Consider the following 26225-nt stretch of genomic DNA (forward strand, 5'->3'; position numbering starts at 1 on the left):
TGCAGAGAATAGAACCTATTGTCTTCAATTGATTCATTCTCATATTCGCTTTTGTGTGTGCGTTTAACGCTCACAAAAAAGACACAGTATGCTCTATTTAGGTGTGCATTTGCGCAGCAAAGACGCCATACAAGTCTATAGGGGGTGCGCAAATGATGCACGCGTAATTGCACAATCTTGCAGGGAATCGAAAACACCATGGACTAATTAGGCTGCACAGCCTTTTAAATCGTGGCACAGATCCATACGCACAGATACGTGTATGCGTTTTTGCACCTACGTTCGTGGAAAGCCCCCTTTAAATACAATGAATAGATCTTCTCCCTTTTCAAAGTATACATACCATAAACCATGAGCTCAGTTTTGCTCTGGCTCGATCCTGCTGCATTAGTCGCTAAGCAGACATAATGACCAGAGTCTGTGATATCTGGTAATGGAAAGTACAGCGAACCAGATCCTGAAATAAAATACCTAAAATGAAGAACAAATTGCATTATTTAATAAATATTTGACATCACTAATATATATATATATATATATATATATATATATATATATGTATAAGCTTGAAGTGGTGCGATTTGTTATTAAAACAACTCTGCCCTTATGTATTTAAATACCTCCCAACTTTTTGGGACAGTCAAAGAGACACACCTATGGTTCATTGTGTGAAAGATCCATTTTTCAATGCATGTCTGTACGCCTAACTAGCTTTAATTGAAATATTGTCATTAGGGATGAGCGAGTATACTCGCTAAGGCACTACTCGCTCGAGTAATGTGCCTTAGCCGAGTATCTCCCCGCTCGTCCCGAAACATTCGGGTGCCGCCGCGGGGCGGGGAGCTGCGGGGGAGAGCAGGGAGGAACTGAGGGGAGATCTCTCTCTCCCTCTCTCCCGCCCGCTCTTCCCTGCTCCCCGCCGCAACTCACCTGTCAGCTGCGGCGGCTCCTGAACCTTTAGGGACGAGCAGGGAGATACTCGGCTAAGGCACATTACTCGAGCGAGTAGTGCCTTAGCGAGTATACTCGCTCATCCCTAATTGTCATACAATGCAAAAAGTTTTAAGAACCAAATTGCACCATATAATAGTTTTTGGTGATGTATAGTAAGTTTTTTATTGTAGATCTAATACCCAGATCAAAGAGATGGACATTTAAGGAATAAGAGAGAGACAGATGGACTTCGGTCAAAAGTAAAGATTGACACCCAAAAAGGGGATCACACACTCACTCATCATCACCATAGTGTCTACAGGGTGGGCCGCTAAAAGTTTCCCTGCACCCCACACTCTTATGAAAGCTGTCTAAACGAAGTTCTGTGTTTGTTGCTCAAGCACAGGAGCGAGCATCACTGGGACGAGCTGCTGGACATCATTTGCCCGATGACTCATCACATCTCAGAATAAACGTAAGGAAGATTTTGAAAAATTATCTACAAAAGTAGGCGGATGGGGCAACATACAAAGGGACCTCCACGTTGGTTTGCTCCAAGTATTTGTGTTTTCGAAATAGCTGATGCCTTTGCTTCCTAATTATTATTTCTAATTTCACTGATTAATTTTCCTGAGCATGGAGATTTATATCTAAAGATGGCAGTCACCGTCCTGGGACGGGCTTGGTACTGGTCTTTTACATAGAATTTCTGTTTGTGTGTCTACAGCTCCTATGCAGACCTATGTATCTCCATGGTAACAGACCATGTGCAGTCTGATGCTGCAGTCAGACTCTCTTCAGTCTGTCCCCTACTTCTTGATAACATACATTTGGTAGGTCAGCAATAAGTTGGGGGCAGGTGGAGGGGATTGTGACAATAAGATCACACTTCACAGATCTTGTTTGTAGTATGTTATCACAGAGAAAAATTGTCGTTGCATTTTACAAGTAAAAATAAGTGCAAGGGGGAACATAGTCTTTAAAAAGGCGTTATCTTGTGAAGACCCCCTTATCTATATGTCCTATAAGGTCATAAGCCCATCATAGCAGCACCCTTTGAGCCAGAATGGAGATCTGCTTTAACGTGAAAGGGCTCATTTACGCAGGCATATTTAGTTTCGGTCCGTGAATGCGCTGCCTAAATAATGCGTATTTCTTACCCCGAGTTTTTTTTTTCCGTGTTTAATATTCACACTCGAAAAAAAAGAAAAGCAAACAGGTCCCATTGATTTTATGTGCAAATGCATATTTTCGCGGTCCCATTGCATTGAAAGGGCTATTTTAGTCAGTAATATGGACCAAAATAGGACATGTTGTGTTTTATTTCACGCACATAAATATGTGCATTAAAAATGCAGATCTGAATGCCCCAATGCAAACTAATGGGGATTCAGTGCTCTGTATTACGCACTTAAAAAATATGCGTGTCATATGGAGCATAAATACGTCCGTGTAAATGTGCCCCAACTCCCATTCTGGTTGACTCTATCATATATCGTATACAGCATGTAGCCACCGTGTAATACTAAATTCCCCTGCGGATAGGGCATGCCTGGCTAACCTCGGATCCCCCTGACAAAATAATTTGCTTGTAGGGGGTGCTAAGAGCAGGACCAATAGAAACTGCAGGTCCTATAGCTTCCAGCCGGAGCACGCACCACAGGAAGGGGTAAGTAGAAGAAACTTTTTATTCACAGCAAAGACACTACTGACATTGCATTTCCAGGCCACATACTTGGCCTCTACATCAAGTAGTCACCGTAGATTACACCATTGCATAGCTTTATAGTTCAAAAAATCCCCACTAGTGGGTTAAAGGTCACTGATAGCAGCATAAGAGCAATTAGTTGACTCTAGAGATGAGTGAACGTACTCGTTTAGGGCGATTTCGCAATCGAGCACCGCTTTTTTCGAGTAACTGACTACTCGGGCGAAAAGATTCGGGGGGGGGGGGGGCGGCGTGGTGGAGCAGGGGGTAGCAGTGGGGAACAGGGGGAGCTCTCTCTCTCCCCCCCCACTCCCCTCTACTACCCCCTGCTCCCCCACGCTGCCCCCCAAATCTTTTCACCCAAGTAGTCAGTTACTCGAAAAAAGCGCTGCTCGATTGCGAAATCGCCCTAAACGAGTATGTTCGCTCATCTCTAGTTGGCTCGCATTGAATACACAGATTTGTAAAACTCATAGCAATTAATAAGTATAATAAAAAGTAAATGAATATGCTGAATGATCTAAAAAAAACTAATAAAGTGATGGAGATAATCTGGTATCAGCAATGTTGCCAATTAAAAAATACATACTGGAAACACACAAGTATTAAAAACTTGAAAAAGTTATTAGACATAATAAAATATAAAAGTGAACAGATAAATAAATACAAACAAGGACATCTACTGTATTTACTATTTTAGAGATATTTGATAAACAAAAGTAAATTACATGGGCCAAGAATCTCACGATTTTCGTTTGCCTGATGGAAGGAGCTGGTGATATCATCACTAGCTCTTTTGTGCTCTGGCAGCCCGCTTAGACTGCATAATTCTCATTGAGAATCATACAGTCCTCAGACACATAGAATTCAGGGTTTCCTTTGTGAAACATTGAATGATCAGTGTTTAAACGACACAATGAGCTCCCAATTTCTATGCCGGCTACAACTCAACAACGAGCGAGAACCTCACGATTCTCACTCGTCATTCAGTCTTTTGCCCGCATTTAAACCAAACGATCATGCAGTTTCATTTGTTTCAGGCGGTCATCCTTGTGTATCGGGTATGATGAGTTTCCTTGCAGTTTTCCTTGGTCACGACCAGAGGTACACGATTGTTTGTCTTCTTTGTATTGATGCAGTTGGCTTCTGGGTATCCTGGTGGCTCTGGTGATTTGACCAACTATAGAAACATAACTGTTATAATGTATACAGTACAAATCCAGGGAGCCTTAAGTGTTACAGAAGTAGGTGCCTATGCTGTTTGAGTTTCCAGGACGAAGTCAGTTCCTTTCAGTCAAGGATCAGTGGGGAACTACATAATATCTAGTATCATTTACCAATAGATATGTTGTATACTAAACTGAATGCACATCTCAGTTACAATGGGGCTTATTTACTAATACTGTCTAAAGCATTAGATAGTACAAACTTAGACTAGACACAGTCTTAAAGTTTGCCACGTTAAATCACTGGAGTCTGTCAAATTTTAGGACTGTCTACTCTAAGCCTAGACCACTTATTAGTTGGCTTAGTTTGCGCCAAAAATCACCCCAAAATTTTGACACATTTTGTGCAATTTTTGATGCATTTTAAGTCACACCTAGAGATGAGTGAGCATACTCGTCCGAGCTTGATGCTCGTTCGAGTATTAGGGTGCTCGAGATGCTCGTTACTCGAGACGAGCACCACGCGGTACTCGTCTCGATTAAACGAGCACTGACCATTGAATTCAATGGAGCCGGCAATACAGCCGACTCCATTGAAACCAATGGGCTGCCGGCGATCGCGGGATGAATTGTCGGGAAGGGCTTAAATATATAAGTCCTTCCCTGCAATTCATCCAGAAATGTGTAAAAAAAAAAAAAATATATATACTCACCTGGTCCCGGCAGATGGAGTTCAGCGCGGCCGGCGGCAGTCCTCCTGAACTGCTCTGAACAGCTGTGAGTAGTATTCAGCAGCCGGGGATTTAAAATCCCCGCCTGCTGAATGAGCTGCCTCTAATTGGTCACAGCCTGACCAATCAGAGGCAGATCTCACTCACTCACACACCCATTCATGAATTCATGAATGGGTGAGTGACTGCTGCCTCTCATTGGCTCAGCGCAGGGACCAATCTGATTTTTGAACTCCGAAAAACTGTGCGAAAGTGTCTAAAAATGTAATAAATGTGACGCAAGCATATAAGACAGTTTTCTGGCATAATTTGAACCAGAAAACTATGGTATTTGAATAGTAAATAACCCCCAGTATGTTGGACACAACATACAATCATTGAGGTCCCAGTTAAACCAGCATAGGTGTAATGTCAAAACAGGGTTCCTGTATCATAGCTTAAGACATTACACTCTCAGTCATAAAGGGGGTCCCACCCTTTAATACTGTTGCCATTAACGTCATTCCTCTATTTAATAGTAATAGATATGAAACATTACAATGCAAAGAAATGTACTAGATTTATAAACTTAAACTACAAACTCTCATTCTGGAGGGGCTAAATAAGGGTTAAAGCATAATAATCTCCCATTCTGGTTTAACTCCATCATCTGTCTCATATTCTGCGCATCTATCACATTTGCATTACCTAAGTAGTGTGGTGACACCTACTGGTTGATAATATCTATTACATTGTTCATAAATCAACCACAATGTATCGTTTTAGAGATATAGAATAAACAGATGTCCTTGTTTGTATTTATTTACTTGTATCTTTTGTATCTAAAAACTTTGTAATGTTTTTAATACTTGTGTACATACAGTACGCATTTATTAACTGGTAGCACTACTGCTACCAGATTAACCACATCATTTAATGAGCTTGTAGACCTTTCAGCATATTAATTAACTTTTAATTATATTAATTGCTTTGCATGAATCTTACATATCTGTGCATTTAATGCTGGTTAACCAACTATTTGCCATCATACCGCTATCAGTGACCTTTAGCCCACTAGTCTTTTGAACTGCAGTGGTGCCTTGGGTTAAGAGTTTAATTCGTTCGTGATGGAGCTCTTAACCCAAAACACTCGTAAGTCAAATAAATTTTCCCCATTGAAATGAATGGAAAAGCCATTAATCCGTTCCGGATCACGAAGCTCTCCCACTTATTTCAATGGGGATGGCGTTGCCCCATTGAAAGCAAGAGGATGCTGGCACCCCCGCAGTGATTTTTGGGGAAGGGCTTTAAATATAAGCCCTTCCCTGAAAATCATCCCTAGCTGTAGTAAAAAAATAAAAAGAATATATACTCACCTGTCTGCATCTAGCCGCCACTTGTTCTCCCTACACTGCTCTGAAGCTTTTCAGCAGGCGGCGATTAAATATGCAGGGGGAACAAGCGGTGGCTAGACACACCTGAGCCCAGCAGCGGCGGACAGGTGAGTATATCTTTTTTACTACTGCTGAGCCAATCAGAGGCAGGTCTCACTCACACCCCCTTCACACCCACTGCAGGCCGGCCGCACGGAACTCCGGCTGCCGGGAGCAGGTGAGTATATATATATTTTTTATTTTAACACTTTTCTGGATGAATTGCAGGGAAGGGCTTATATATTTAAGCCCTTCCCGACAATTCATCCCACACTCGCCCGCAGCGCATTGCTTTCAAGGGAGCCGGCTGTATTGCCGGCTCCATTGAATGCAATGCGCTGGACAGCTCCGGCCCGTTTCTAATGAAACGCGGCTAGGAGCAGATTTACGGGCGATTTTCGGGCACCGGTCACGCGATTTGCGGATGCGCATCTGTCATGCGATCCACAAATCGCGCGAAAAAAACGCCCGTCTGACTAAGGCCTTAGGGTTACCTCTCCCAGTGATGGGTGTGCCAGCTGTACCTGATAAGGTGAGCAGCTCCTGTCACTCCTATTCCTCTATTGGGGTTATCTGCACATGAAGCCCTTGTCTTACTGTTCTGCAAGAGCAGGACCTGGGGCAATCAACTGAAAGAGGTTGGCTCTCAGAAAGCCATCCATTTAAGAGCATTTCTATGTAAGTTCCACCAGAGTAAACAACTGGTTGTGATTATGTTGGCCACTCCGAATTTGTCTCTGGGAAATCCACAAAGTAATTGTGTCGTTTAATGGATTCTTTTCGTGTCAGATTCATGTCAGAAAATACCTAATTAGGATTATCACAGTGTGGGTTTTATAATATGGTTTTCTTTTATCAAAGTCATATCCAACTCGCATATAATGTTAAAGAGAATATATTACAGATGGTTTAGAATCCAACCTTTCACTGTTTCCATACAAAACAGAGCCATCTTTCCTCCATGATATTCGAGGGGAAGGGATACCAGTAGTGATGCAATCCAAAGTAGCTGGTATATTTCTGGAAGTAGTTACCAGAGTCTGGCCATCTTTTATAGAAGGAGGAACTGATGAAAAAAATGCATGAAGATACAGGAAGTAAAATTTATGTAAGGAGTAATAATTTAGGATTTAGCTGGTCCACATTGACCTACAGTTTAGTAATACAACACTGTATTGGTTACTATGGTCATTACCCATGTAGAAGTAAAAGAAGACAGAGATCCACTAATCCATGCAATAATCTCATACATATAGGGTTCTACACATACTTCAAGTTGTACTCAGCCATAATATGGCACACCATTTCAAGCTATGGAGGTATAATATATCTCTTCATATCCCTTGTATTTCATCCAGAGACATATGTAGATGTGTTGCTGCTGGATTAAATATAATTCCAGTTTTAAAAAAAGGCATGTTCTATCAGATGCCAATTATAGGACTATATTTCCTTTGGGACCTTGTTATTAGGTGTAACATACAGAGGCAGCGTGCGAGTATGATACATACAAACTTCACTTCATTTGAACTAGATGACTATATATTTCTACGTAACACATTGCGCTCTATAAACTGTGCCCCATGTAGTATATTGGGCGCTATATACAAGAATATGTCAGGATAAAGCATTACCGTGGACATTCAGCAGAAATTCTCTGGTGTTTTTTCCGGCCACATTGCTAACAATACAGATATATCGTCCGGTGTCTGTCACTTCTGCATCGTCAATTTGTGCATATTGTCCATCAGATGAAACATACACTCGTAAGTTGGACTGAAAAAGAAACACAGACCTTCTGTAATCTAGGGTGACTCCATGGTAACTGATGTAACACTTTCGGTTTCTTTTAAAGTTACTTTCTGTTCCTGATTTTGTACAAAGGTGTCTATTGGAATGAAGATAATGCTACTACATAGTAATAATGCTCTGCAAACATTATATCCAACATCTACCTCCACATGCCTGCTTTTATGCACTAGGGGAAAGATGATACTTTTCCAGTTATGTCAGTTACCAAAATAAATGATTTCGGTAGAGAACATTATAAGTAAACTTTATTAATAATGATGATATTTATTTGTATAGCGCCAACTTATTCCGGAGTGCTTTCAAGCACGGGACAAAGCAACAATTACATGTGATATACTATCAGTTTGAAACTAAGGGGTGGGGGTGGTACAGAAGGTACAAGGGAGGGGAAGATAAGGCACAGGGGAACACAGCAGTAGGTGAATTACGTGTGGAAATTAGTTATTAGGAAGCAAACTTGAGCGGTAAGGAGGTGCAAGGATTGAGGTCATATGTGATAGGCAGGGTGGAAGGTGTGGGACGCCATATGGAGATGCAGGAGGACTAGGTCAGGAGATTTGGTATGTCTTCCTAAAGAGGTGCATTTTTAAAGCGCATCTGAAGTTTCGTGCATCAAGAATTGTCCGGATGCCTTGGAGTAGAACGTTCCAGAGGATGGGTGCTGCTCTACAGAGGTCCTGGAGGTGAGCATGTGACGTTCGTATTAGAGGGGTGTTTAATCTGAGTGTGTTAGCTGATCGGAGTGAGCGGGCTGGGTGGTGTACGGATAGGAGGGAGGCCTACGTATGGTGTCGTGGCGCCATGGAGAGCTTTGTGGGTGAGGAGTTTAAATTTCGTTCTGCAGTGAATGGGCAGCCAATGCAGTGATTGGCATATTGCAGAGGCATCTGAGAAACAGCTGGATAGAAAAATGAATCTAGCTGTCGCATTTAGTATGGATTGGAGAGGGGAGAGTCTGGTGTGAGGGAGGCCAATGAACAGCGAGTTGCAGTAGTCGAGTCGGGAATGGATGAGGGCGACAACAAGAGTCGTGGTCAACAGTGTCAAATGCAGCAGAGGTTAAGGAGGATTAGTAGGGAGTAGTCGCCCCTCAACTTTGCCGTCATCGGGTCATTTGATACTTTTGTGAGGGCGGTTTCGATCGAGTGTATGGGACGGAAACCGGACTGGAGGTCGAGAAGAGAGTTGTCAGAGAGAAAGTATGTGATGCAGGAATCGACTAGGCGGTCTAATAGTTTGGAGATGAAGGGGAGGTTTGAGATGGGTTGGTAGTTGGCAGTGTCTGTTGGGTCGGTTTCTTTAGCAGAGGGGATATGATGGAGTGTTTAAATTGAGGAGGGGAAAATACCAGAGGTCAGGGAGAGATTGAAAATGGTGGTGAGGTGGGTAAAGACAGCCGGGGAAAGGGACCAGAGGAGATAAGAAGGAGGACGGTCGCTAGCACAAGTGGTGTGGCGAGCAGCAGAAAGCAGTCTAGAGACTTCTTCCTCTGTCATTGGTTCTAATGTAGAAAGTCAGTGGGTGATAGATGCAGTGATGAAGAGACCGGACTTGGGGCTAGCCGTGCAGTTTTGCGAAGTTCCCCTGCTCCTGCCCTGGCTTACCCGCACTCCACAGGCAAACAGATCTAATGATTAACCCTTTTTGGACCCCCTAATTGCTTGTATGTTTTAAACACCAGCTGAACTGATGAAGGGGTTATCCCCGAAACGCGTTTTCATAAGCTGATCACGTACTTTATTAAATAAAAGGAGAAGTTTTCCAAACCTTTGCTCACTTCCTATTTGCTTTAATCTGGAGTGTTGCGCCTTCTCCATTGCCAGTTTTTTTCTATTCTCTTACTCTATCATGCCCACCCAGGTGGTGCATCATCTGGTCAGGCAGCACCTCCACTATTGAAGTTACCACTTCACTTCACGACTTTTATAGTATCATTGTTCACAACAGACACAACGGTACGGGTTTTGCTCCACCACTCTTTTACCTCCTTGTCCACATGGAAGGTGAGCAAGGGAGCTGAGGGAATGACCTGGAAGGTACAATTTTGCGAGAAGAGGATGTCTATTCCTCCACCCGCCTGTTGTCTGATCTGGGGGTGTGGTAGAACTACAGGCTATCAAAGGCCAATGCAGTGGGGGGGGGGGGGGGTGAATCAGACTGCTTTATCCACATTTTGGTGAGGGTGAGCAGGTTGAAGTGTTTGGTGGTGAAGAGGTTGTGGATAGTTGGAAGTTTGTTGCACGTAGACTGGGCGTTCCATAGGGCGCATTTGAATGAGGCATGGGGGTGCATGGGCTAGTGGGGTGGTTTGGTATGATTGGTGGGGAAATTTGGTAGAGAGCAGCATGGGGTGGGCCAGGGTTAAAATTACTTTGAGATTACATTATGTCAGAATATACAGACTTCTCTTCTTTGAAACCGGACGGTACATATACTAAAATTACAGAAAATTATGGTAATTGACGTAAGAAGAAATAGTAACTGATGTAACTTTATGGCAAGTCACGAAATATCTGAAATGTTGTACAAAAAAACTAAATCACTATTTTAATAATATTAATTATTAGTTGATTGAAAATGAGTGATATGTCCCGAGGTTACTTGTTGCAGCTCAGAAAACTTGAAAACTCCTCTATTATTAACAGGCAGAGGTGGCTAAATACACTTCACTAATTCCCAATCATTGTTTTACAGACTTGTTAAAGAGTCGTACATTGATTTGAAGAAATGCTGCCATCCAATAGGTGGCGCTGTAGAGGTATTGTTCCATCTCCCTTATTTGCATAGACCATTCACACATTCCAACAGCCCAGAAGAAAGCTCATGCACCACTGCCCCTTGGTATTTACCATTAATGGCTCATCATCCTTCATCCACGTAATTTTTGGAGCTGGCAAGGCATCTGATTTGCACTCAAGAATAATTTGCTTGCTTTGCAGCACAGTAATATTATGGATTCCACTGATGCCGGCAATGCTCGGGGGCTCTATAGAAAAATAAGGGGCCAAGAATTTACTGCATGGTATATTGTTGTCAGGTATAAGTTGTCTGCAACTATTCAGCCATGTGGTTGGCATTTACTTCACTTTCTTCAGGAGCCAGAATGAAATGACTCAGTCTACAGCCAGATTAATATCCTATTGTGCCACGAGCTTGGAAACTTTCTTGGCAAACTGATGAATTTCTCCTGCCACATCAATATTAAGACTAAATTCAGGATACATATAGAGGAGTTACTGTGTTACACGATATCCAGATTTTTAATATATTCATCTAGTTTCTACAGTAATGGAAAAAGCCAGACCGCAATATCAACTGCATGCAATAAACTGAACACTGAATCTGAAACTGTAACCAAGGACTGCCCAGGATTACTGGCATGTAGACATGGGGAAGCCTTACTGTGTACTATGTGAGCCCTACAGGATGGAAATCCATGTTAGGTGTGTCTATCTAATATCACCAATCATACATTGCTACAAATAGAGTCAGTACTTCCAGCTCTCAGATCAGGTTGGATGTGTTCTATGAAGTCTACTGTATCAGAACTTACTGTGAACAGAAACAGCAAATTCTTTTTTAGCTTCTCCAGCTTGGTTTGAAACCAGACAGCTATAAAGCCCAATATGTTCTTCCTGGAAACATGGGATAAATGTAGAAGAAATGAAGAAAAATAAATAATTAACTAAATCAACTTAATAGGATACATGAAGAGTAAATGTATCTATTATTTCCCCTTTACAATCTACTAAAGGAAAATGCTGTGCATTATGGGTTTTCTGAACTCTGTGTCATGGTTGGTCTATAACACTTTTATGTGGTTTTAACAATAGAAAGCTAATTGTAATGTAAAACACTGATGCAAATTAATGGTGAATTAATTAATGTAAACCACTTTCTCATAATATCTATTGGCTCTTTACTGAACATGTATCCCTTCATTAAAATACTTTTTGACACCCCACCCCCTCCACCACCGCCCCCCTCCCCCCCAAAAAAAAATATGACACCCAAACATTGCTTGTAAAAAAAACAATGAAATTTATGGCATTTTTTACAAGCCTACAAAAAACTTTGCAATGCTGGTCGAAGTAAAGTTTGCATTGATATGAATCGCTACAAATTATGAAGAGGCACAAAGTTCTTAGTACAAATATTCCATCTGTCAAATCTGAAGGCTACACTAGCTCCGAGCTGGCATAGGTTCCAGCTATAATTAATGCCAGTTTCTGGTATAAATTATAGTAAGGGCTCCCACCCACTGGCGATATTGTCTTTCTTGCGCTGCGAGAGCACGAGAAAACTCTCGCATTGCAGCGCAAGAAAGAGGCCGGTATAGAAGCGGCATATCGCGACAGCAGCGCTAGCCCTATTGAAAGCATAGGGAGAATGCAACGGACTTCTGCCACAGCTGTGACAGCTGTGGCAGGAGTTTCCTTCATCATCGCGGGGACCGCGGGGATGAAGGAATCCTCTGCCACAGCTGTCACAGCTGTGGCAGAAGTCCGCGGCATTCTAGCCCAATGCTTTCAATGAGATCGGCACTGCTGCCGATCCCATTGAAAGCACTGCTTTCTGCCAAGCCCCGCAGAATGATTATCGGGGAAGGGCTTGAAATATAAGCCCTTCCCCGATAATCATCAATAAGTTGTAAAAAATTTTTAAAAATTATTACTCACCTCTCCTGCGCTCAGCCGTGTCCTCCCCTGGCTTCCCGGCACTGCTATCAAGCTCTTTCAGCAGTCAGGGATTTTAAAATAGCTAAGATATAGCTATTCATGAATGAATAGCTAAGGGCTATGTGTGATTGGCTGAGCACTCAGCCAATAGCTAAGCAGTAGCTGCTATTGCCTGAGCCCTCAGCCAATCTGCACAGCCCTTTCAGGAGGCGGAGATTTTTAAATCCCCGACTGCTGAAAGAGCTTAATAGCAGTGCCGGGGAGCCAGCAGGAGGACGCGGCTGAGCGCAGGAGAGGTGAGTAATTTTTTTTTTTTTACACACTTTTGGCAGATTATTGGGGAAGGACTTATATTTCAAGCCCTTCCCCAATAATCATTCCGCAGGGCTTGGCAGAAAGCAGTGCTTTCAATGGGATCAGCAGCAGTGCCGATTCCATTGAAAGCAATGGGCTAGAATTCCGGGGACTTCTGCCACAGCTGTCACAGCTGTGACAGAGGATTCCTTCATCCCTGCGGTCCCTGCGGGGATGAAGGAAACTCCTGCCACAGCTGTCACAGCTGTAACAGCTGTGGCAGAAGTCCCCGGCATTCTCCATCTCTTTTCAATGGGGCTAGCGCTGCTGCCGCTGGCCCCATTGAAAAGACTGGCGATATGCCGATATCCCGGCGTCATGCCGATTTTTTTCTCCGCACTGTGATGCGAGACTTTAACTTTAGTCTCGCATCTCAGTGGAGAAAATATCGCCAGTGGGTGGGAGCCCTTAATCTAGTGAGCTGTGCATGACCATGCCCATTTTTTAAAAATAAGGCACGGCTGGAATAGATGCTCAAAAAAGCCTAAAGCGGCCTTCCGAAATCTCTACTGAATGGCTAGCTGATTATTAGGCTGATAAATGTAGTATTGGAGTGATGAATGTGCAATTTAATATGAAGGGTAAGTATGTTATTTGTAACCTAACAATGGCTGAACTTAAGGGTACGTTCTAACTTTGTGGTAACTGCAATGGGGCTGCAACACTGTCCACCCCCAGCAGCCAATAACCACACCATCTTGCTGATAAAGCTAATATGATCAGGTGGCGATTGGCTGCCACATTGTGGTCTCCATAAAGTTGGACGGTACCCTAAAATATATAACAGAGTTTGTCCACAGTACCGCAAGTAAACCTACAGATTAATATATGCAGCCATGATTCAGCTGCTAAGGTGTGAGGGCTTAAATAGACAGGCGCATGCGCTAATACGCTTGCCACTATGGTACATATTAGCACACGAACCAGTGCTTTTTTTTGACTATTCAAACTCCATGGTATAGTGTATGAGTTTGGGGGAAAAAAAGCAGGAAGGTAAGTTCTGCCCTATCTTTTCTCGCACATCGAAAAACTACATGCGAGAAAGATAGGGCAAGTCTGAGAGTGAAAATAAAACTATTGAAATCAATGGTTTTGTTTTGTCCTGTTATGTGGCAGTGACTGTCGCAGCCGCAAAGTGGGAAAAAAAGATGCCCATGTGTTTAAGCCCTAAGGCTGTAGTCATGTGTGTGGTTGAAGTGAAATCAAAATCCCACAGGGAAAACTGTCTGGTTTTACGGTGGTTTTCGATGTGGTTGTAGTTCCTACTGCAAACACATCTAAACCCCTGGTGGATTGTGGCGCAAATCAGTATGGTTTTCCCAATGTGCTTTTTCGCTGCGGTTTGTCCAGATCTTGACCTCACTGTGTGAATACAACCAAAGTGACAAGCTCAGCTTCACTGTATCTGTCTATATACTGTCGGCATTCACCCGGCTTAGTTCTGTAATACCTGGGCACTTATTATTTGCAGGATCTGTCCTGCACCCATAAAGTGCACACTGTCAGTCTGCGAAAGTATTTGTCCATCCTTAAGCCAAGTTATCACCGGCGGTGGGAAACCCATTGAACTGCAATGCAGATCCAACTGGTGGTTGACAACTACCGATAGTTCATCTGTGTTTTCGGATCCGTTAATATGTGGTGGTTCTAGTACAAAAGAAGAACAAAAAGCTATAAATTCCGAAGTACATTATTATCAGCACACATATGTACAGAAGAACTACAACCCATACAAGGCATGTGGAGGAAGCCGTCATGAGCTGTAGATACATGGATGTGTCACATGCAGCTTCCAGACGTTTAATAACTATTGTTGAATTTGACACCCATCTATCCGTAGTCTCTGAGAGCGGAGCTGGAATATTCATGAAGATTATGGGTTATTATGACCTTAACAAGCAGCAGCACAAATGGATGCAGGCGAGCACTCAGCGAAATAGGATAGAGCCCATGGATGACAATGCCAGATCTCCATGCTCTATATGATGTCACTTACATTGCACCATACCGGTGGTAAGGAATATTCATGCACAGTAGTGGCACTTCATACCCTAGCAGAGGATGGCCAGGATGCAGCATTGAATTTTTGACTATTTATTTGTTTTAGTACTAGGTTGTAAGATAGATAATAAGAAGGGCTGCAATTCAGTTGTGTAGTCTTTAGCGAGGTTTTGCACTTCTATAATATTCATGATCTAACTTGGGGACGGGTCACCAATATCAGATCAATTGGGGTCCGACAACCGGGATCCGGCCGATCAGCTGATGTGATGAAGCCACGGTGCATCAGAAGACTCAAAACACCATCCGTTGTACAGTGGCCCAAAATGGTACTACAAGTCTTTAGCATTCACTCCAATAAGGGCTTATTCACACCTCAGTATTTTTCATCAGTATTTCGTAAGCCAAATCCAAAAGTGGAACGTACAGAAAGAAAGTATAATGGAACGATTTGCATTTCTTCCCTTTTTGGACCTGCTCCTGGTTCTGGCTTAGGGCTTAGTCACACGGGCGTTTATTGCCGCGATTTGCGCATGCGCATGCGTCCGGCGACTTTTTAAAACCATTGCTTTGCAATGGTATCGGACACATGAGCGCTTTTTATGCGCTCGTCCGATAAATTAGAGAACAGAAATCGCAGATCGCACCTATCTGCGATCTGCGATTCCTGTTCTCTTCTCTATATGCGCTCAACGGGGCCGGCGCCAGCAGCGCCGACCCCATTGAGAACATACAGAAGACAAATCATTCTTCTCTGCCACAGCTGTAACAGCTGTGGCAGAGAAGAACAATGTTTGCCCATTAAATTCAATGGAGCGGCAATACAGCCGACTCCATTGAAAGCAATGGGCTGCCGGCGAGCGCGGGATGAATTGTCGGGAAGGGGTTAAATATATAACCCCTTACCTGCAATGCATCCTTAAATGTGAAAAAATAAAAAAAAAGGATGTACTCACCTGCTCCCGGCAGCTGGAGATCCCGGCGGTCGGCCTGCAGTGGGTGTGAAGGAGGTGTGACTCAGGCTTGCCCCTGATTGGCTCAGCCTGAGCCAATCAGAGGCTGATCTCAGTCACACCCATTCATGAATTCATGAATGGGTGTGACTGAGACTTGCTTCTGATTGGCTCAGCGCTGAGCCAATCAGGGGCAAGCCTGAGTCACACCTCCTTCACACCCACTGCAGGCCGACCGCCGGGATCTCCAGCTGCCGGGAGCAGGTGAGTACATCCTTTTTTTTTATTTTTTCACATTTAAGGATGCATTGCAGGTAAGGGGTTATATATTTAACCCCTCCCCGACAATTCATCCCACACTCGCCCGCAGCGCTTGCATTCAATGGAGCCGCTGTATTGCCGGCTCCATTGAATGCAATGCGCTGGACAGCTCCGGCCCGTTTCTAATGAAACGCGGCTAGGAGCAGATTTTCGGGCGATTTTTGGGCCGATTTTTCGGCGCCGGTCACGCGATTTGCGCATGCGCATCCGTCATGCGATGCGCAAATCGCGTGAAAAAACGCCCGTGTGACTAAGGCCTTACAGAATATGAATAATACTGACATATGAATAAGACCTAAGAGCGCCGCAGTACTATTTATTTTCCATCAGATTTCCATTCTTCATTGAATTGAATTCTGCACCATGCAATCAAGTAAAAGCTCAAATCTGGAGGAATCATTAGAATTCAGTAAGGGCGGCAGAGGGATTATAATAGACCATGGCAACTTGTCATTGATACATCTTACTGTATTTGTCAAGGATGCTGTACAAATGGAAGCCATGATGCCAGTGTACAGAAAGCCGAATACAATTGTGCCCTCATACTGTATATGTGATTACCAAAAGCCCAGAGATGTAGATGTGACACGCTGTATATTGGATTTTATAAAGAAAGGGTCTACTCACCCAGAACATTGAGGATGAAGTGTTTGCTGGCGCTCCCTGCTTCACTGGATGCCACACATGAATATCTTCCAATATCACTTATGTCAGTATTAAGGATCTGCAGGATCATTCCTTTGCTATCATCATGATCTATAGCTTTTCCATCCTTCAGCCATGATATTTGTGGCACTGGTTGTCCACTGACGAGGCATAACATTGTAGTTGGATCACCTTTCACAGTGGTCAGCTGTTGAGTCTTATCTGCATCGTCCATGCTTGGTGGTACTACAAGTTCAAATACAATTAATGTAAAAGAACATATATATATATATATATGGTATCTTAGCAATACATGTCTCATATATATATATATATATATATATATATATATATATATATATATATATATATATATATATACACACAGACACACAAACATCCCCGATTGTCAGAATGAAAGGGCTGGCATTCTAACTGTGATCCTACAATGGTTTTCTCTACACGTGATTCTCCATCCACTGACTTTTTTTGAGTAACATATCTAGCCAATACAAAGTCTATAGTTATTTTCTATTATAGAGATGTAGTGATAAGCAGCTTTTTTGGGGATAGAGCCTTGTTTCCTCTGTTTTGGTTGGATTGATGGTATATCTACACACTTTTTCCATTTTAGGAGAAAATTTGTATATCCTGGTCAAGTATCACAGGGTATATATATATATATATATATATATATATATATATATATATATATATATGATTACATTACAGTCAACTGGATATCCACTTCGCTCCTTGCAAGAGCATTTATCCCTCTTTTCCCAGGGAATAGGTGTACGTAAAAAAATATATATATTCTCCCCACCCCGCACCGTTTAGCCCTAAGGGATCTTTTGAAACTATTTTTGTATGTTTTGTATTATCTAACAATTAGTCAATTAGCCCTGTTTTTAGTATTATATAATAAATAAAATTATTTTAGGGTGTCTTATGTGAAGGGCTTTTGAAAATAAGTGATCACCTGTGCTTCTGTAATTTATGCACATCACACATGGTACTAAAGGTTTCTAACTAATCACGAATGTGTGTGATTGTCAGGCTCTGTTCCAAATTCATATTGCCATTGTTGCTGTACTTTATACACATTCTCAAATTTCCAATACCACTTTAAAATGGTCTTGCGTTGCTTGAAAGTAATGAGTGCCTCCGACATTTTATTTGACACTCCTGGTGGCTCTAGCAATTATGCAACTACTGACTTCTTTAGGGATGACATAATACTACATATTACCACCATATTTCAATTCGGATGTTAATAAAGAGTGTAGATAACCACTATTGACACCCTGCATATATATAAAAATCCTACGAAAACACGCTTACACATTTTGGCTTCACAGTAGCTGACATGTTGCTGGCTCCGGCAGAGGTGTAACTTGAAGCTGCTGGACCACAATGCAAAACTTGTAACTATAATGCTTTATTCATAGTACTGGGCTCCCTATATGGAGAAGAGAGGCCTTATGGGCTCCTAAAGGCTCCTGGGCCCGGGTGCAACCGCATCCCCTGCATCCTCTATAGTTACGCCAGTGGGCTCCGGTACTTACATCCCTGGAAATAACTTACCATAAACTTGTAAATTGTATTGCTTTTTATCAACTCCAGCCCTGTTCGAAGATACACAAGTATAGGCTCCTTCATCAGATTTCTGAATTCTTGAAATCCTACAAAGCATTCAGGTGGATAAATCAGATAAATCATTTATAATGCAATTACAAGCAAATATAAAATACTGCAAAGTGATTAATACAATCACAGATACCATGTTAGTGGGTGGCATCTACTGATAGGAAGCACTCTGAATACAGTGCTGAGGAACAAGCTTTCTCTTCAGTTACTATTTCAACTGTACAGCCAGATAGGAGGAACTTCTGATTCATCTATATGTCCAGAAGTGTTCTACATTTTAGCCACTAGAGGTCACCAGAGACTGTCAAATAACTAATTTGCTACTGCTGCATCCCACCCAGTTGGAATATTGAAGCATTTCTTTGGAGCAGTCTGTAATAACTGCGGAATTAAAGGATACAGTAAATATTGTTGATTTCTAGTAGTAATGAACTGTTTGCTTCATAAGCTTTTGTTAATGGCTTTACTTGTATAATACTGGTAGCTTACCCTCTATTTAATTTCAAAATAAAATGATGATGAACATTTGTAAAGATTTCTACTCTACTTATACCTAGAAATCAAGAATAATTTACATTTCTTTTTTATAAGTAGCGTCTATTGGATATATATAATATGACTTATTAGAACCTATTGATTTGGGAGCGTACCATTCAGTGTCTATCAGCTATCTCATCCGTCTCCCCTTGATTTCTAAAATTCAACTTGGACAAAACTGAATTTCTCTTTTCTCATTCCATTTCGTCCTTTACAAGGAGAACTGACAATGACTATTAATTGGTTCACACTTTTATCCTCTTTATAAATTTGCTGCTCGTTGTAATCCTTTATTCTGCTCAAGGCGGTGATCCTTCTGATGCCTTTTTCATCCCGTTCTTCTCACAACCTTAAGTAAACAAAAATGCTTGTGCATGCCCTCATCATATCCCACATGGACTACTGCAACATCCTCCACTGAGGCTAGCACTCTGGCAACTTTTCAATTCTCAAATTCTCCTGCCTGCTTAATCCATCTCATCCCTTGTTGCTCTATTGCCTTTCCTCTCTACCAGTCCCATTAATAGCTACTGCTCAGAAAATACATTTCAAAGTACTGACAATGACATACAAGGCAGTCCACAAGCTATCTCCTCCATACCCTATTCTGCTCTTGTGTGCACTGCTTAAGAGTCAGCAGCCCTCCCCTCCAACACAAGCAGCCATCTCACCCCTTGTTGTATTGTTGTCCATGTTGCTGTAATTGTTGTGTCCAACCCAGCAGTCAATGGCAGATTATAAGAGGGGTGTATGGGGCAGCCGCCCCAGGTCCAAAGTTCCAGGAGGTCGGTGGTTCTCCAAACTGCTCATATTATTTCCACTCTAATGGCTCTTGCCGGCTCCACTATCTTTATCTTTCTGTATCCCCGGCCACCAAACAGTACTTTCAAAGCAAACTTCCTTTAATACCGCAGCGCTGCTCTGTAAAACAATCACCCAGCAGCATCAGAGCCTGACTCCTTCCTTTTGTCTCCAGCACTCAGACTATGCTGTACAAAGTAATAAGACAAAGGGGAGGAGTCAGGTTCTGAAACTGCCAGGTAATCGTACGACCTAGTGGCGAAGTGGCATTACAGGAAGTCTGAGATGACACAGTGCCACTAGCTAGAGTTGTTTCCTGTTACTGTAAGTGTCCACATCTGGGCCACTACAGAGTCACATCAGGGGTACTATTACTAGAGGGCCACGTGGAAGCACTATTACTAAGGGGCCGCATTGGAGCACAATTATTATAAGAGGCTACATTTGTGGGGCACTAATACTTTAAGGGTACATTTTGGACATTATTACTATAAGAGATCACTTTGGGGCACTATTAGTATAAGGGGCTATACTGGGGGCACTATTAGTATAAGGGGCCACAATGGAAGCACTATTAATATGAGGGTCTACACTGGGGAGGCAGTTTTACTATAAGCGTTACATTGTGGGGCACGATTATTATAAGGGGCTACCTATTTAATGATTTAGCAGAGATAGGGGGAAGGTGCACTGTGTGTGGGGGGAGGTGGGCCGGAGTTGTGTGAATAGCTCAGAGCCTATGATCCACTTAATCCACCCCTGACAGCAATTGCTGTGCTAACTGTGACAGAGGAGCGTGAAGCCTGCTGCCCCCTGCCTCATGGTAGGTGCAGCCATGCAACTGATATTGCCAGTAAAAATTATACCTGCCCCAAATATTAGCTGGGCCAGTGGAATATCAGCTAGCTGTCAACTTTACATACAGGTGGACTTAGTTTTTAGTATAGCAAACACATCAATGAGGTGGGATAGGTAGCAGTCAGAATTAACAGACATATTTAACCCTTTGCAATCCAATTTCCTAGGGGACTTTCCTAGCGGGCTTTTCCCAGGGTTTCCTAGGGGGCTTTCTCTTTCTGCCATTATGCAATGGCACCATCTGCTGGCTAGAGCCAGTACTGCAGTATGTGACATGCCGGACAGGCCCTGACAACAAAGCGACCGGCAATATACAGTAAGAATACCCTGCTGGACATCTTTTGACATCAGAATGTAGGAAGACGGCAGACATTGGATTGGAAAGGGTTAATACAAGGACAGTGACAATTTTCGATCTAATCTACCTCTATTTTGTTTCCTCTCTCGCCTTGTAGGGTTAGTGAATGACCAATTTTCATATATAGGAAAAGTTGAACATGGTGATAATTGTGATTTCTTTTTATTTACCTAACAACTTGTCCTGAAGAAAGAAGTCGTACTTGTGAAGATACTGGAAGTGGAAGACCGTTCTTCAGCCAGTTGATCTGAGGGGTTGGGACGCCCGTTACAAGGCATTCAATATTTATTGACGTGTCCAATATTGCAGTCAGTTCCGCTGGCGTCCGCTGGTTGTCAGCAATTTTGGGAGGGACTAAATGAAACCAAGATATATTTGATATGACTAAAGTGAAGGACAATTCCTAACTGTGTGCAGCCTTGAGTTCATTGCTTGCATAGTACAGAATGTCTTATTGCTTGCAGTTAAGTCATAGTGGAAGGGCCTTTGTAGTAGTCTTAACATCAGAGGATGTCAGGGGTAGGAGGGACCCAGAATGACTTCCATCTTTGAATATCACTAAATAGACGTACAATGCTTAGTAGAGTATGAAGGAGCGGCACATACCATGTACATTTACTGTAAATACTCGGTCATCTTCTCCTACGGCATTGGTAGCGACACAAGTGTATTTTCCCATATCAGTTGTTTGAGCGTTTATAATGGATAATACTTCTCCATTCAAAGTTTTTCTTCGTAATATAAAAAAACAGGAAAAACAAGCTGGTAACCAAAAAACACTTTAATTGATGAGCAATCAGAAATATATTTGACTAAAACTTCCTTCTGGTGTTTATAAAAGCCCTGACCAATCAGAGGCAGCTCTCACTCACCCATTCATGAATTCATGAATGGGTAAGTTAGAGCTGCCTCTGATTGGTGAGGCTGTGACCAATCAGAGGCAGCTCATTCAGCAGGCGGGGATTTTAAATCCCCGGCTGCTGAATACTACTCACAGCTGTTCAGAGCAGTTCAGGAGAACTGCAGCCTGCCGCGCTGAACTCCGTCTGCAGGCACCAGGTGAGTATATATATATTTTTTATTTTTACACATTTCTGGATGAATTGCAGGGAAGGGCTTATATATTTAACCCCTTTCCGACAATTCATCCCGCGATCGCCGGCAGCCCATTGCATTCAGTGGAGTCGGCTGTATTGCCGGTTCCATTGAATTCAATGGGCAAACATCGTTCTTCTCTGTCACAGCTGTTACAGCTGTGGCAGAGAAGAAGGATTTGTCTTCTATATGTTCTCAATGGGGTTGGCGCTGCTGCCGCCGGCCCCATTGAGCGCATATAGAAAAGATTTCTCAGGGAAGAAAGTTAAAGTAACCCGAACATCCGAACATCGTGTGGTGTTCGTTACGAATAACGAACATCCCGAACACCCTAATATTCGCCCGAGCATCAAGCTCGGACGAGTACGTTCGCTCATCTCTAGTATATATATATTTTTTTGTAAAATTGCTTTTACAGATTTCTGGATGAATTTCCGGGAAGGGCTTATATTTTTAAGCCCGCGGCTCCATTGAATTCAATGCGCTGGACAGCTCCGGCCCGTTTCTAATGAAACGCGGCTAGGAGCAGTATTTTCGGGCGATTTTTTGGCCCCGGTCACGCGATTTGCGGATGCGCATCCGTCATGCGATCCGCAAATCGCGGGAAAAAACACCCGTGTGACTAAGGCCTAAAGGGGTTTTCCAAAATCTTCTTTAATATAAAATCCAATTCTCCTGCCATAAAACAACAAATAGGCATAAATTCACAGCATCACCTGCGCCTCTGCTTGGTCCTCGCTCCCAGTGTTTCTTTCCAGGCTGCAGTCCCGCTTGTTTACGGAACATCATAGGTGCGGCGATCATTGATAGAGCTCAGCGGTCAATCAGCCTGTAAATGTGACTACAGACGGGGGACCCGGAATAGTAGCGCGGGACACAGCGGAGAGACAGGAGAGGTGAATATATGTCCATTTGTTGTTTTGTGGTAGGGGGGGACTGGATTCAATGTTGAAAAAGCAGGTATTGGAATACGCCTTTGCATGAACGGCGTCAGTTTTTAACAAAAATTTAGCTGCATATATGTCCCTCCAAGGATGGCTGTGGCCACATGTAAACACTGCAGTCCTAGCATGGCTGCCCCTCTGCATGCAACAGAAAACATAGGAGTGGGGTTAATAAGGTAGTCAAATTGCGACTCTTTTCCTTTTAATTGTTTTTAGTGCCAAAGCAATCTAACCAGAATTGAGAATTGCTACTCAAGGGATTCAGTATGAACACCCTCATCACACGGGCCTCGTAGCAATATCATCATTTTCTTCTATGGCAGTGATGCAGCTGAGCCAGTCCAACCCGAAGTCAGTAGGATCCAAGGCACAAGATTTCATAGAAAAATACTAGAGATGCACTAATAGCCCAACAGCATAAATAATGTAAGCCTTTTTCTAAGAGGGTACACTTGATAAGCCTGCGGAGCTCAGTTTCTTATTGACTTGCATTTACTCTGACTCCATCACAAGGGGGCGCTTAAAATGATGTTGTTGGTTTCTTGATAAAAGTGCATACTGTTGACAGGTATCTAACTCCCACCATAAACATGTCCATCATACAGTACTAGCTATGTTCAGAGGTGAATACATTCTTACGTGATTCCTAGGTGATGGTCGCTGTTTATGCTTTTACCATCCTTTAACCAATAAATGGCAGGTTCAGGAATTCCATTGACCTCACATACCAGCTGTATGTCTTCTTCTTGTAAAGCATGGATCTCATTAGCCATTCCAGAACCAGCAATACTAGGGGGAACTGTAATTACATAGTTATTATACACATTGGGACTATAATTATGTACAAACTAAACTACAGGGGGTTGGACAAAAATATGCAAACACTGTTCAAAATGCATGCCTTAAAATTGGTCTCTTCGTGTCTTATTGAAATATGATTTACAATCCCATGTGATTTAAGTGGAGGTAATATGACACAGATGCTGCCAGGCAGAAGTGAACATCTTCCCGAGCAAGGTTTCATTGGTCAAGGGTTTGCAACACTCAGCTGCTGTTACCAGCTAGCTCCCAAAACCACCCAGAGCAGGGCAAGAGGTGAAGTAAACACAAACTTGGCAGGAAAGCCCTCAGCCAAGCAAGGGTCAAAAGGGCAGCTCAGTGCTAATGATTAAAATCCCATGCATTTTCTACGGCGTTTCCATATTTTTGTCCCCCCCCCCCTCCTTGTAAGTTAGAATGCTTTACAGTCAAAGAAACAACTTTGAAACACTTGCCTTTAATAGTTAGAATGACGTTTTTCTGGGCTCTGCCTTCTGTGTTGGTTGCTATGCATGTGTAGTTTCCACTGGTGGAGAGCTGAGCTCTATCTATCTTTATTTTGCTTCCACCAGCAAGAAAGAGAGTGTCCAAATAATCTGAAGGATCTAGGTGAGAAGACACAAATTAAAATAGCTACTGAAACATCATTCCAAATATACTTATAAGAAATATACTCAAACTGCTACCTTGAAAATGTGTTTATTATGACTGGCACCTCAAATAATTACACATTGCTATATGTGACTGTTCTAGGTATGCTCTGTGACCTGTACAGAAGTCATCATGCAAGAAGGGGGAGGAGGTAAGATGTGTCCATCCCCTATTGTGAATGGTGGATCCTGTGTTATCTATTTATAGCTGTTATCTTTCATTGTAATCCTGCCTGTGAGGATAGTGAGATAGCTGCTGAAATGTTTTCTCAACAGAACAGGAAGTGTCAGACTATTATTAAATTAAGGGCCCTTTTACACAGAACGATTAATGTTCATAATATTGGTGGATTATGCGAATCTGAACAATAGTTGGTTCACTTATCGTTCATCATGCAGTTTGGGCAGGCATAAAAATCAAACTGATCGGCCTATGTAAACATGTTCATCTATGAATGACTGCCTGTTTACTGTGAATGAAGACAGGTGGCCAGAAGTCATCTCCGGCCCGCTCTGTCTTCATTCACTGAGCGATCATCGCTGCTGTGTAAAGCACAGGAACAACTGTTAGATGCTTAAGTACCCGAAAGTTGTCTTGGGCAACAGGCCCCCTATTGGTGAGAGGGAGGACTGCAGGATATTAGGATTTTTTAAAATTCTTAAAAATATGTTTAACATGAAAAACTGATTTATACTGTAAGTCTTTTTCCGATGACACATTAATTTTAAAATCCTGCAGTTGTATAACAGGAGGACTTCTGCTAATTATTTCATCATCACGCAATGTAAAAGAATCTAAAATGAGTTTGAATTTAAAATGGGAGATTTTAAAATATCTATCACTAGAGATGAGCGAGTATACTCGTTTCGAGTAATTACTTGATCGAGCACCGCGATTTTCAAGTACTTCTGTACTCGGGTGAAAAGTTTCAGGGGGAGCCGGGGGGCGGGGGGAGGCGTGGCGGTGCGGGGGGGTAGCAGCAGGGAACAGGGGGGAGCCCTCTCTTTCTCCCTCTCCCCCCCACTCCCCCCTGCAACCCCCCACTCACCCACGGCGCCCCCTGAATCTTTTCGCCTGAGTACGGAAGTACTCAAAAATCGCGGTGCTTGTGCGAAAAAGGGGCGTGGCCGAGTAGGCTCGCTCATCTCTATCTATCACCAAAAAAACCCTCCAAAAATTGGGAAAATTATTAAATGCCAGTGAAGGTAACCTAGACTACCCTCCAGACTGGTGACACCACGAGCCTCTCATAATCAGGGCTGAGAGGCTCACGTGGCACTCTAGAACCTTTAGAAGTAATTAATAAGGCTGAGGGTCAAGGAGACACTGACTTGGGGGCTAGATGTGGAAAGAGGGTCCAGATTTCCATGTAAGAAATTAACTGTCACATCTAATGATTTGTCTTCTAATTTTTGGCAATTTCCACAAGTACAAAATAAGAAAATCGCTATATGATTGGTTTTGTGCGAATAAATGGCTGAGTCCAGGAACAACGTTGAATAAACCCTTCTGCAAGATGTGGTCAGACAGAGAGTCGCTTGGTTTATAACCTGTATCTGCATCATATCTCTCTTCCCAGACAGTTTCTGTTCAAATTGGAAAAATTCTGCTGATTTGGAGCCCACAGGCAAGAGATCATATCCATTTTGGAGTAACCCAAATTGCAACAATAAGGACATCACGCTTTACGGCTATTTGGTACATATAATTCTACCCATTTTAACCCTTTCCAATCCACTGTCTGACCTCTGAAGACTTTATTAAATCATAAAGGCTGTACAGCTCCGATGTTGGAAG

The 26225-nt window shown here is 42.6% G+C and overlaps 1 protein-coding gene across 1 annotated transcript in view; it reads right to left on the minus strand.

Annotated features, from left to right (window-relative positions):
* The window catches only part of HMCN1 (hemicentin 1), a 313489-nt gene that overhangs the window by 87230 nt on the left and 200034 nt on the right, over window positions 1-26225 (minus strand). The window contains exons 63-74 of the mRNA XM_066597086.1: window positions 24233-24382; window positions 23598-23757; window positions 21526-21650; window positions 21090-21273; window positions 18303-18400; window positions 16698-16961; window positions 14246-14442; window positions 11316-11397; window positions 10612-10748; window positions 7585-7726; window positions 6872-7016; window positions 344-471 (exon numbers count right to left, since the gene is read on the minus strand). Of these exons, the coding sequence (XP_066453183.1) occupies window positions 344-471; window positions 6872-7016; window positions 7585-7726; window positions 10612-10748; window positions 11316-11397; window positions 14246-14442; window positions 16698-16961; window positions 18303-18400; window positions 21090-21273; window positions 21526-21650; window positions 23598-23757; window positions 24233-24382 (1812 nt within the window). The remainder of the gene's footprint in view (window positions 1-343; window positions 472-6871; window positions 7017-7584; window positions 7727-10611; window positions 10749-11315; window positions 11398-14245; window positions 14443-16697; window positions 16962-18302; window positions 18401-21089; window positions 21274-21525; window positions 21651-23597; window positions 23758-24232; window positions 24383-26225) is intronic.

Source organism: Eleutherodactylus coqui, chromosome 3, assembly GCF_035609145.1.
Source record: "Eleutherodactylus coqui strain aEleCoq1 chromosome 3, aEleCoq1.hap1, whole genome shotgun sequence".
NCBI lineage: Eukaryota > Metazoa > Chordata > Amphibia > Anura > Eleutherodactylidae > Eleutherodactylus > Eleutherodactylus coqui.